Below are 14,168 nucleotides of genomic sequence, written 5' to 3'. Positions count from 1 at the left end.
AGAGTGCGGCTCTCTTGAGTGCATTTATCCGATCACCATCTGGTCCGTACCTACTTCACAGTACCCTGTATTTGAATATTTGGGTTTGGAATATTTTTCAATAAGCATGTTGAAACATGGAAGCCATACTGGGGTTAACAGATGTACGGGTCCTTTTTATTACCAATTAATTAAAAGAAAATACCGATAGTACCGGTACTACTGGTATCGCCGTTTTGTTTCTTTTGGTTATACTAATATTGAAAATGTCGGTATTTTTATCCCTATCATAGGGATAGGGATAAAACTAGCTTGAAGTATGGGGTCTTCTTGTTACGCTACCCATATAATCCAGTGTTCCTTTTCAGTGCACACAATCATTTTATTTATTGGGTACATCAATCGTACACCATTCCTTATTTATCTACGAGGCTTCCTCGGTTCATTCGCTTCGTCATAGACGACTGCTTTGATACAAAGTGGGTGGGTGGATGTTGTCGACATTTCGGCAGAGGCAACGCTCCGCTTGTCGCCACCTGACGTCATGGTATCGTCAAACACCACAGTCGATAGTTGGCCACATATGGTCATCATCGTCGGACTTGGACTTGGACCTGGCCATTCCTCGGACATTTTACATAACCCACGTGGGCACGCGCCAAACGCCTAATCTAGCCTCTCGGCAAACGCTCCTCGCAATGGATACTATCTCTCCAAGATTTATTTATTGCACTTGTCACACGTTAGCTTGGGATATATTTTTCATTTGCAAGATGCAAGTACATAGTGTAGCAGACTAGGTTAGCGTTGTGATGCAAGTGAATTTTTATACTGTACAAGTTGCCAGGCATGATAATTCAGGATATGCTTCTTTGGTGTACATACATACATACAAGAAATTTATTTGCATGAGATTTCATATTACTTAGTGTACAAGTAGACTGTGCGTAGTCAATCCAGCTTTACTTTCTTGAGATTGATGGTGTAGGCTTTAAACAAAATTTTCACGATATTTACAGTTATTTACTTCGGATGTAAAGGTCAGAGTGGCATTTTTCATCCTAACGTACATGCATGGTTTATCTACTGGAATTCACTGTGCATCATTATTAAGTTTGAAATAATGTTGCTGCAGTGGTTCCCCTTTGCCTTCCAAAGGGGTTATAGAGATTTTGTATGGAATTTCAATAAAATTGGCAAATTTTGATGGGATGTGACCATGATTTTAATCGCTTTTTAACCGCTACCTTATTATTTTATCGATATTTTATACATATATACCAGGAAGTCCTAACAGCTAAACCCCAATTATATACATACATATATCGATAAACTTTTTTTAAAGCAATTTAATATCATATATATAGATGGCAAATATTTTTGCAATTTTTCAGCATTATAAAATGCTCAAATTCACCAGCAAATTCGAGATGTTCAATACTCGAATTTCGTGAAAATTAGTACAAGGTTGCCTATTTGTTGGAACCGTTTCAATGAAATCGGATAAATTGGCAAAATCTGATAAGAAACGATCGACCTGGAGGATATATTCAAGGTCTGGCCATAAACATCGGGCCAGGGATTGAACCTGTGACCACTTATTTGAAAGGATTACACGCCATCTCGTTGATCTGTGCTATTTATTTTCAATTAATTAAACCGATGTTATGTTTATAATGAAATATATACATCGTATCTAGTTAAACAGAAAACATAGACAAATTCTGTTATTTTATTTTTATTTTATTTTATTTTATTTATTGAAAAATCAACAGACAGGATGTACATAGATATGTATAAAAAACAAATAGTAAATAAATAATATATGTAACTGTTATGACCAAGGTGAATCGATTATCCAATGTACCTGGATTATCTTTCAAATAAAGTTCATTTATAGTAATGTCAGTTTTTTTCTCATTTTTTTCACATTATTGTGGTTGATGTCTACTTTAAAGACTAATTACATCCATACCTTTTTCTTTTATATTTTAAATTTTTTTTATGATTTATGATAATAATTTAGAAACAAACATATTATGTATGGTGCATACATAAATACACATACAAATTAATACTTATACATATGTAAATTCATTTAAATTCTAGCCGAGCTGTTAATAGCTAATTAGGATAAAAAAATCTACTGCGATAAAAATAAATGTAGAAATACATTTATGATTCAATCATAGCAACATATAAATCGGTATCAATATAACTACTTAATTAATATTGATGAAAAGACATAAAGATAGATAGATCCTTTTTATTGATTTTTTTGGCAGTATTTTTTTTGATTATGACAAGAAACTATTGACATTAAATTCGACGCCATTTTGAATCTCATAATGGCACATAAATTATACAGATTTGTCGATACAAAATGTATATGGCTATCTGGTTTAATGGAAAATGTCTCATTGCACTCATTTACCATATATGTAAGTCATGCACGATCGCTAGAATCAACTCTTTTAGCGAAGTTTTAAACTACCATTATTCAACGAGCTTTGAAATACACCAGACACATATTAACTTTAGATTTACACATTTAAATTTAGATTCCAAAAAAGCGAAACTTTCTACATTGTACCGATAAATCACAATTAACCCGCAACGCCGCATCTCACCTGTACCCACTTGCATCTAATGTATGTATATGCGCCAGCGCATTTACACCTGTTCTTTTTGTCACGTATATAAATAATTAACATGGAAAATTGTCGAGTAAATCAAATATGTACCTACGCAGATTCGTAACGCACATTTAATACGATTTTCACGCCGTGCACAATATTAAAGCTCTCTTTTCGGCACGGTGTCTTTCGTAACCGGTGCTTTTTCCGCGTTGATGTTTCGTAATTGATTCTTATTTTATTTTTTGAACGCTTTAGTTTCGTTTTAAGAATTTTAGATCTTTCGATAGCCGTTTGAATGTTATCTTACCGAATGTGCTCGAGTTTTCCGCGTGGTTACGCTTCGTTGCGTTCAAGTATTACTTTCAGTCGGTTCCATTATCTTTCTGAATCCATCCAAAAGTCATTTGAAAGCGTTTGAATTCAATTCTAATTGTTTCTATGAAATTGTTATCTTAACCTAATTATCATGCGTGCATCTTTGCGCGACACGATGCGTTTTAAGTAACATTTTGTTATCAATGACCGAATATAATTTTTCGCTTCCTGTCGTTTCGCATCGCAACAATATGTACGCTGTCTCATATAAATAGAAATATTATTTGAGTTTCTATATAAATCAGTTTTATTCATTCATAGATTGTCTTAAGGCCGGTCCAAACTAGGTGAACATAGCGAGCACAAACACGACGATCACTGAGTTTCAAAAATAATTTGGCAATAAAAATAGGCTGTCCATTGTCCACGTCGGCGTAGCATTGTCGTGCGTGACTTTGTCGGATCACCATATCTATTGTACATCATATGTACATATGTATATTTAGGGGCTAGAGATCAAGCTATATAGCCAGCAGTATGGCTCAATGGTAGCGTGTATGTTTAGCCCCAATTGATCAATGGGTTCGATCCGTTATACTACTGGTTGGATTTGCGGGTATTTGTGACTCCAAATCGATCGTTTCTTATCAGAGTTTTCCAATTCTATCTGATTATTGTTGAAATGGTTCCTCAAAATCGGCAAAAATTCATCTTTCCTGTTGTCACAAATCTTCTGTATTTATTGTATATACAATTTGTAAAAATTATGTAAAAATCTAAATCCATAGATTTCTCAATGGATTAATTATTTATTTAATTATTTGTTATTTCGTGTTCTTCAGTTTCTCAAAATACAGTGATTTATGTAATAATTAAATGCTGCGTTGTTTTTAATTAATTGTCCAGGAAGGTGCATTGGGGTTTTCTTTTCAAGCCTTCCTGGTACATATTATTATTATTATTTTATTATTTTATTATTATTTTATTAATTGAAAAATCAACAGACAGGATGTACATAGATATGTATAAAAAAACAAATAGTAAATAAATAATATATGTAACATCCGAGTCCAATAATAGATTTTTACAAAAATGAAAAAGATAAATATAAGGAAAACAAATGAAAAAGTAAAGAATAAAGGCATGGCAAAATATGTAGAACATTGCATAATTAAACTATAGTATTAAAATATTTGCAAAAGGTTATAAAATAGAATATAAGAAGAAATTGAAATTTACAAATAAAAAACAAATGAAAAAGGTAAATACAAAATAAACAAATGAAAAGGAAAAGAATGAAAGCTATAATATGATTAAATAGCACATTACATAACTAAACTAAAGTATAAAAATATTGGAAATATTGGAAAAATAGAATAGGAGAAGAAATGAATCAATCGGTCAAGATTGTATATAGATTTTTATTTTACATAGATATGTATATATCTATGTAAAATAAAATAAAATATCAATGCACATTAGATACATTTTTTTAATTATATAATGTATGAAATAATCAACCGTGTTAAAATGAATCTATGCATGTACATAAAAGAACAATTCACTTTACATATATGTATGTATATCTACTCCTTATCAAATTGGAAATATTAGGTTATATGTGAATATGTATGTACATGTATGTTAAATTTGAGAATTTTAAATTGATGTTAACTTTTGCGTATTTGTTAGCATATTTTCGAAAGACCTCTAAATACTCGCAAATGAATTTGAAACTCGAATGATTCAAATCTTATAAAAAGATTGACCCGATTTCAAAATAATTTATCAGTGCATCTGCTTAACATCTGAACACTTGACAATTGATATCGATGTTTGAGCTTGGTTGACAGTGGACAGCGACGTCTTCGAATCTCTATTTTCGGTTGCCTTTGGTCACTCTGCACATTGGTCACCCTAATTAGCGTTGACATTCCTGCTTTTCGACGAACGGGAGCGAGATAAATTGAAACGACAGATCAGTTAGAATCTCCACCCGGCGTAACCGATCGATTTCGAAGGTTTAACTCAAATCTAATTCGAGAAGAGACAATTGGACTATTTACCGTGACAAATCCTATTTACTTAACGTTTCATAGGCGTACATTGAACTCAAATCCCAACACCAGACTATCTAACAAATGTCACTATGTGTCTGTTACTATTTCTGATACGTCTTCCATATTTTTCAAAAGTTAAAAAAGTGATTTAATCTCGAAAGTTAAATTGAGATAAAGGTGTGTAGGATTTATAAATATCCAGAGCAAGTTCAAGGCCACATGTTTTATTTATATGAAACATGTTTCCCAGAAGTCATACCCGGACGTAAATACCCATCTAGAACTTTGCGCAGAAAAACTAGTTCCGGAATAAGTAACATACATGGACTTCTTATTGCTTCGTAATTAGAAATATGTTGAATCTTGGGACTGGTTATTTCTACAGTAGATATCCCGCAGATTATGTAGAACTAAGAAAGGGACACTAATTTCGTATGGATGCAATTTGGTTTGTTTCCTATGGGATTTCGATAGCCCGCAGATTTATCGGTCTTATTTTATGTATGATTACCATTTTTAAGGGCCTCTCTAAGCGCCTTTTGCAACTTGCTACACATAGTTCAATTCAAATGTAACAACCAAAGTTAAAGTGATTTCAAACGATCGAATGTGTCTGGCCACACATTTTTTTTTTATTGTTACAAATCAATATACACTCGTCATTACAGATTTGCTCTAATGCGACGGGTGTACGTTAACGAAATACAGAATACATAAACAATCAGAAATACAGTAATACATATACAATCAGAATATATAGCATATAACAATTAATCAGAAATAATAATCATAGAGACATCTATGGATTATTTTTAGATTTTTTTTGTGTACAATTTTTATACATATAATAAATACGAAATTATAGAGATGTCTATAGAGATATCTATAGATTTTAGATTACTGTGCATAATTATTACAAATTATACACAGGCAGATTTTTGTGACAACAGGAATAGATCTAATACCAATTTTCAGGAACCGTTTCAGCAATGATCAGATAAAATTGGCAAACTCTCATAGAGAAACGATCAATTTGGAGTCACAAAACCCCCAAATCTAACCAGCAGATGGCGAGGACTCGAACCTTTAACCTCAGTGGTGCTAAATATATACGCTACCACTAAGCCAAACTGCTGGCTATATGTATGTACATACATATGTATAAGCCCACTTTAAAGGCTCCCCGCTGTGGGGGTTCTCCTACATTTCTTCAAATATGGGATACACCGTTGTCGATCACTGTCAAGCAAGGATAAATACAAGGATACAATTTTACCGAAAACACTCCACGGGTTGATTTTGGGACGGTGTGTGCTGGGCGTTCCATGAATATGTGCAAGGCATGCAAGGCAAGTATCTAAAAAAACCATGTAAAACGTTGCTTCCTGTGTCATTTCGCGCTGCCAAACTCGCGTCGACAATGCCGCGCAGAATAAACAAAATAAGTTTTTCTTTTATCAGAAGAAGTCCTTCTTGGTTTCTTTCGATTTTGCAGGACACTCACCAACATAAATTTACTAGGGTTTGTTGGTTTTTGAAAACCGGGTTTTCCAGTATATTTTCAAAAATCGAAGTAGGTTTCAAAATTTGTAAAATGTAATAGTTTTTTGTAAAACGGCTAAGAATTATTTTTTCGAAATTTATTTCTCATATTTGGAAAATGAAAAATCGTAAAATTAATATTGGTGAGTATTGAAATCAATACTCAGATGCTTTTTCTAATGACTGTGATTTTTATTGCTTTAAAATATATAAATAATTATCTAGCGAATTTTAAAAATCAAAAATATTATTTTTTTTACCAATATCACAATCAATAGAAAAAACATCTGATTATTACAACGACAATCGATGCTCACGGGAACTGAACGAAAGTCTTTCTAACGCAATTACCGCTTGAGTTAGTAGGTTTTAATAAAAAAAAATATTGAGATAAAAAGCAATCCTTCCAAACGTGGTGAAATAAAAAACTGGCCAAATAAACCCAAAATAGCACGGAGAAAACATCATTTTTGACTTTTAAAATTCGCTACACAATTAATCATAAGTATTTTAAAACAAATAAAAATCACAATCAATAGAAAAAACATCTGACTATTGATTCCAATACTCACTTTGAGCACATCAATACTAGATTTTGAGTTAAAGACCGCAAAAGCCAAAAAACTATAAAAATCGCGCATTTTTTTAAACGCTCATATCTCGTAAACAATCACTAACCAACAAAAAATCATTATCATATTCAAATTCAGTGGGTCAAACTTAATAAAAATTGGTTAGTCTCCACTCTGCTAATTTTTTTTTGTTGTTCAATGTTATTAAATAGCAAATTGCTAATGAATTATAAAACAATTAACAATTTTAAACTAACAACTATAATATAGCATAGTTAACGAAATTAACAAAACTATAATTAGTAACCTTAAAATAATATAATATAATTCCAAACATAGCATTTTATTAAACTTACATGTTATTGAACTCGATTTCATTTTATTTCATCTCTGAAGACGTAAACTGCTTAAAATGGTGGCGTTTACGCTTACGGTTGAACGCTATCTGTGATAATTTACGGAAGCTTTCCTATAAATGATTGAAACGATTAATTTCAACAAAATGCAAAGTTTTGGCAACTTCGAGAGAACAGAGATGTTCCAATTCGAGAGAACAGTGATGTTCCAAACTGAGCACCACCACTCTGCCGTTCGAGCTTTCGTTATCAGTAAACCTTACCCAAAGTCCAATTGGACACGAACGGGAACTATGTGCATATGTACCTAACATGACACGGCAAATGATGAACTAGTAGTAGACAACACTGGGTCGTCCGACTCCGGATTGTGCTATAAAAGGAAAAGTCGACCTTCGCAGATATGTGACGATGGCAGCCGGTGATGCTGCACGAGGGGGCGCCTCGTCAGTCGCCCCGCGGCAGCCGCCTGCACGGACGCCACTGATCTCTCGTAACTCACGTAATATTATTACGATACACTCGAACAGTGATTTGACACGACGCCAAACCCCGCGTCGGCGTCGTTAACCCTTACCCGACGGCTTCCCCGTTGATCTATGGTCCCTGTCTGCGCTCGTGCGTCACTCTTGTTATTGTAGCATGTCTCACCTGTCCGTGGCGAAAGTGTCAATCGGTGTGAATTCGCCTTAATGATTTAGTCACATGTGTAGAAAGCTAGGGGATGTTTTATCTAGGACTATTTACATTTTTTTATTCATATGTTTGTTGGCAGGTGATCTTATACCTCGATTTATTCTCAAGACGTGACTTGTCATTTATTTTTATTTATTTAATTTAGGCCCAATTTTAGTGTAAATTTTACATAACCGGTGAAAAGCTACTGTTTGACTTGTTGATTTATCATTTTTCAAATTTCAAATGTTTTTATAGTTATTTAAATCGATTAAATATTTTTATTTGATTTTTAAACGCTTTTTATAATTACTAAATTATGTTCACAATACATCTTATATCTATTTTAATAGCTACTGATCTACTGATCATCTTCTATTTTACAATTTTGATTTAATTTTGTTAATAATCACAGTATTATATTATTCTAATGTTAATGTAAAGCATCATAGGAAAAAGAGCTTACAAACCTATTTACAAAAATCGATTAAAAATGCTTATTTTATTAGGGTACAATTTTTGTTCAAATATTTTGTTACTTGTCATAGCTACTGTTTGTTATTCATTGGTATATTAAATATGTTAGAAATACGTCCCCGTGGTCATAATAATTGGTTACTGTTAGTATTTATATATTTTTTTGTCTCATTTTTATCTACCTATTTAACAGGAAAAAATGTTTAAAACTATTTAAATTTTTCAAATAGAATAATCAACACGTTCAAAATTTTCCAAAACTATATAAATCGGTTTTTTATCTTCTATTATAAATGTATTGATCATTTCAACATGTTAATGAATTTCAATAACAAAACTTTTGACAGCTCTTGTAAGAAAGAGGAATGTTTGCTTTCACTGTTTGTCGTGTTTTTTTTTATATAATAGTGAATCTATAGTTTCAAAAACATGGACATAAACTATTTGTTTTTGCTGTTTACATTCATCTAGTATAGCATAAATCGTGGGAAACAATTAGTATTTATTTGGCTTATTTTATATTATATTACTTATATTTAATAATACTTTCCGTGGATTATTTCATAAAAAAGCAAATGTATACCATTAATTAGGCCACAGTGTATAATATAAATAGATCAAGTTCTGTTTCAAGGCACTTGTATTTATTTTTGCCATGATTTCTTTGATGTAGTCACTGGTGTGGTAGCTGAGAATATATTTGGACGTCTAATTTAGTATAATTTTTTTAAGAAATTACTATAAATATCAATGTTTACTTTTTATCTCCATAATTAATTGAATGTACTGCCATTAAAATAAAAACTAGTTCAATAACTCATAGCTAAATCTAAATCCATATGTGATATATTATTAAACGATATAATTGACGCTGTACAAATTTGCATAGTAGTTTATGTATTCCGATTGAAGATTTATTATACAAACTCATGTCACTACCAAATGGGAACGTTCAAGTACGTTGTCGATGCTGGAAGAATGAGCTTACACCTTTGATGTCAATGTTATATCACCATGTGGGCATTTTGAATGTCTGTTATTAAAATTCACTTACGATTTGACGCGTTAAAAAAGCGTTTTCTTTCAAACTGTTATTAAATCGTAATTAAGTGCAGTTATGATGTGCTGTCGTTAAGCTCAATACGTATTAATTCAATTTTTTTGTTATTAAAAAAGTATTATTACTATTCAAAAACGGATATTGATCTTAGGGTTAACTGTGACGTCGTTTAGTTTTGGCTCAATTTCTTCCATAGCTATCAATCAATTTTATAGAAACTGTAATGCTACATATTTCTGAGAAACTGCTTGTTATAAATCGTATAATCAAAAAGTTTTAGAATTTAAACAAATTTCTAAGAAAACTAAAGTTTTTACTTATTATTTTATATGTAAATTAAATTCTCTTGATTATAGTACTTTTTTTTTGCTTTCAACGTTTTAGATCATATCGTTTTTCACGTACAAATATTTATAAATTCATAGCAAAATGATAATTTGTTCGTTTTCTTTCATCGAAATTTTTTTTATTATTTTTACATAGATATATACCAGGAAGGCCTAACAGGTAAACCCCAATGCGCCTTCCTAGACAATTAATTACAAAAATTGCATAATTTTTATTATATGTATGTACATAAATCGCTGAATTTCGAGAGGCTGAAGAAATTAACAATCAATCCATGGATTTTAACTTGTATATAAATTTTTACTTATTGTAAATAAATCAAATTCAGATATTTGTGACAGCGGGTAGGATGGTTTTTGCCAATTTGATGGAACCGTTTCAACAATGCAATCAGATAAATTGGCAAACTCTGATAGGAAACGATCGACTTGAAGTCACAAATATCCAAGTCTGACCAGCAGCATTAAAGATTAGCATGGGATCGAACTCGGTAACCTCTCGGTGCTAAACATAAACGCAACCACCGATACATGTTGTGTATTTTTTTTTTCATTGCTTTATTGCATTTTTAGTATACATACTTATATACATATATATATTTTTACGTTCAATTTTTGATTCTGCATCGAAGGATAGAAATTCTGATCAATATGATCCTTCGAGTCGAATTAATATATATTTTTTAGCTCAATCTACCATCAATATATTGGGATGAATCATTAAAATTTATGAATATATAATACTTAATAAAATCGGAAATGATAATATAAAACTTTCATGATGTAGTTTGAAAAATTTTCCTGTAACAATTTGCTCGAGTTCTGAAGCTTTTCAACCACAATTTTCATTATTTATTAACCACTAAATCACGTTTCGTACTTCGCGGTCTTTTCTCCTCCGACATGATCCAGCAAAACAACAATAGTAAACGATTTCATGAATAAATTCACCGGCGACTCGATTTGTTTACTCAAAACTTGGCGCTCTTGTTATTGCATTGTCAAAATGCCAAAATTCGCGTACGTTTTCAAAAATATCTCAAGAGCAAATTTGTTCACTGATTTTGTGAAACTCGCCGGCTGACTCACTCTTCGCCAATTATTTCCAATGATTAATTGCAATAGTACAGTCTCTATTGAATCAATTGATACGAAACGAATCAAATTTATACGAACGTATGTATCTATATATGAATGTATGTGACCGCAAGGAGGCAGATTACCTCACAGACATTGATGTTCAATAGAGTGACGCAAGACCACTCCCACAATACTATTATTCCTATAAACTTCGAGGTCAATATAATTATAGGTGTTTTATACATGCCTACATACTCTCAAGATCCTTTTGTTTCCTCCGGTTTTCCACCGTATGAATTCGACATTGGGAAAATCGACATTAGGCGCCAAAACGTAGACCGCCTACTACTCCACTTGCCCTAAATTCCCAATTTTCCAAAGTGCATTAAACAATCGATCAATACTGTCGATTCGCGTCGTAATAACGCAAGAACCATTTATGAATCGAGCTAATTTTAAAATGATTAATTTAAATTGCATTTTGTTCAGGTCACCTTGTAAGTGCGCGCAATTCTAGTTCTTTGCATATTATGTTATAATTTTGTATTATTATTTTTTTGTGTTGTTTACTGTTATCTAACCTTACTTTGTGTGTCACGTTTGATGTTATTGTCGTAAAGTATCGTGACTTAATTTGCAAAGTTTGGCTCTTAGCGGTGTTTAAATAGAAATGTTACCCAATCGACGACAGTTTTAACAAAACAGTAGAAATGGACGACTTTTTTATAGTTAATTGATGTCTTCCGGTAGAGTTGTAATATTTTTGACGAGACATAATATTCTGGCAAGATATTTTTCAATTTTATGCGTGAAAACCGTTTTTAATAATTTTTCAATTTTTCGTTTTTAACAATAAAAATTTTAATAATTTTTCATTAAATGCGAATTTCAGAGGAAAATTATTTAAACAATTAGACCTACTATAAATGCCCTATATATTTTTTAATATATACATGTTTAATAAATGCCCTATAAAATTTTACTATATATGTACATGTATAATAATTGGATTTTATAAGAATAGTTGAAGTAGTGAAATATTATAAATGAAAATTTTAATGAAAAATAGGATTGTAGTAGAAGTCATATGCTGATGAATTACACACATTAGCGTGATTGATGACATCGATGGGCTAAGGATATGACTATTAGTTAGTTAACTCATATATGTACATACGTTATCTCACACTACTATGATTTGAAATGCCAGTAGTGTTCAAATATTCACTAAATTGTTTAATTTTTATTGAAAAACCTCGTCAAAACATCAAGTACAGTCCCTGACCAGAATATTACGCCACCCCTCTCGAGATGCGTTTGGGTTAATTTGTCACGGTCGTAAATAACTCATTATGGGAACTTTTGGCCTCATTTTTTTTGTGATCTTATCCTTAAATGCAACTCTATTCACTAGCAAAAAATATCGGTGGATTATCCCTCTAAAGGTCTTCAAAAACAAAAGAAAGATGTTTGAAATCGGTTTGCGTCTGAATTTTGTTCAATATTGACGTGCTTTCCGTTAAAATCATTCATTATTTTGTGAAAAGCACTGTGTTTTTTTCTCTTTTACTGCAACTTTATCATATTTCTAAGGTAAGTTGGTATTTAATATCTCGAAATTTTACTTTGTTTTATGATTTAAATTGCTTGTAAAACTTTTATTGGATTTTTTTAGATGGGTAGAAAATCAGATCTTTCTAAAGAAAAAATTGCAAGCATTACATCATTATTAAATACAGGAAAGTTTTCTCAAAACAAAATCGCGACACTGGAGGGTGTTAGTAGGGCGTCTATTAGAAAAATAAAACAAAATCTGGAGACTGATTGCGACCCCACACTCAATCGGCGAGCTAATAGTGGTACTAAAAAAAAATTGGCCCTCGTGTGGATCGAAAAATCGCCAGGCTTGTTTCCAAGAATCGATTTATTACAAAAAAAAATATTCAACAACAATTAAAGTATGATTGGAAATATTAGTATTTTAGTAATTATTTGAGGATCAATTCGAGTTTTTGCGGTTTATTTTCGGATTCTACTGATTATTTCACAAAAAAGGTGGTTTCAAATTAATATCTAAGCATTTTCATTGGACTAAATAGAACTACAACAATGTAAACATTGAATTTTAACATATAAATTAATTGCTAGTACATTTTATCGAATTTTGGGAATATATTGGTCGTCTGAAAAGCTATGTATGTGTGTAGAGTGGCATAATAATTACTAGCGTACATAATATGTCTCAGCAACTGCGCCCAAAGTAATCATGGCAGAAATAATCAACCCAATCTGCTCACTGAAATAATTTTATGCGAAATTCAACAGATTTAGACCGAGTTCTAGACTATAGTTCCGACGAGTCTTTGGCACTTTTTTGGCGAAAAAAAAAACTCGAAACTTTTTCACCAGTCAAATCCTGACCACGTACGTGCATATATCTATCAGCGTGAGTTTTGTTGTGAGCTGCCTATAAATAAGTTCCGCGGCACCGGGTCTAGTACGGCCCTGGTCAACAGTCGAACCAAGCTCCTTCACGAGGTATGGCCACGGCGACCATGAGGTCCCGAACATCATCCCCAAAATCCGTGTCGTTCTCGCCGATCCTCACCAGGAAGTACTCTGGCGGTGCCAAGTCACCTGTGAACACCACACCTCGATCACCTGCCCCTTCGCCAACACCCTATCATCAAGGGGCACCTTTCCACTGGAGGGATCACTACTCTGACTTTGGAACTTATCTCGGTGAGTCTGTGTGCAAAAATATTTGGATAGCTCTGTCAGTGTCTGAAGTAATGTGAATCGTGCGTATGTATGATAACATGTTGTGTCCATATATGTATGTAGTAAAAATGCGTGTTATACACTCATAGGAAGCTTTTAGTGGCGTTCTATCTGTATCAGGCTTAAAACATACTGCTATAGTGATATATGACTTTTTCAAATTGTATACTGTTTTTATAAAACGTTTCAATGTTGTTGTGCTCGTATTTAAACTTTTATTTCATCTTATTTTTTAACATACATATTTATAGGCAACGTCTAAATGTGTTCCTGTATATTGACAAA

The 14,168-nt window shown here is 32.3% G+C and overlaps 1 protein-coding gene across 6 annotated transcripts in view; it reads left to right on the top strand.

Annotated features, from left to right (window-relative positions):
* Window positions 1-14,168, top strand: part of LOC143916174 (paxillin-like) — a 108,803-nt gene that overhangs the window by 33,266 nt on the left and 61,369 nt on the right. For 2 of the 6 annotated variants that reach the window (XM_077437126.1, XM_077437129.1), the window contains exon 1: window positions 12,288-13,844. The exons of the other annotated variants lie outside the window; for them this stretch is intronic. In XM_077437126.1, the coding sequence (XP_077293252.1) occupies window positions 13,643-13,844 (202 nt within the window). In that variant the 5' untranslated portion in view covers window positions 12,288-13,642. Of the gene's footprint in view, window positions 1-12,287; window positions 13,845-14,168 lie in introns of those variants that run through there. 6 annotated transcript variants of the gene reach the window in all.

This window comes from Arctopsyche grandis, chromosome 8 (assembly GCF_051622035.1).
Source record: "Arctopsyche grandis isolate Sample6627 chromosome 8, ASM5162203v2, whole genome shotgun sequence".
NCBI classification, from domain to species: Eukaryota; Metazoa; Arthropoda; class Insecta; order Trichoptera; family Hydropsychidae; genus Arctopsyche; species Arctopsyche grandis.
Note: the sequence above shows the minus strand (reverse complement) of the source record. Positions and strands in the feature narration are given on the sequence as shown.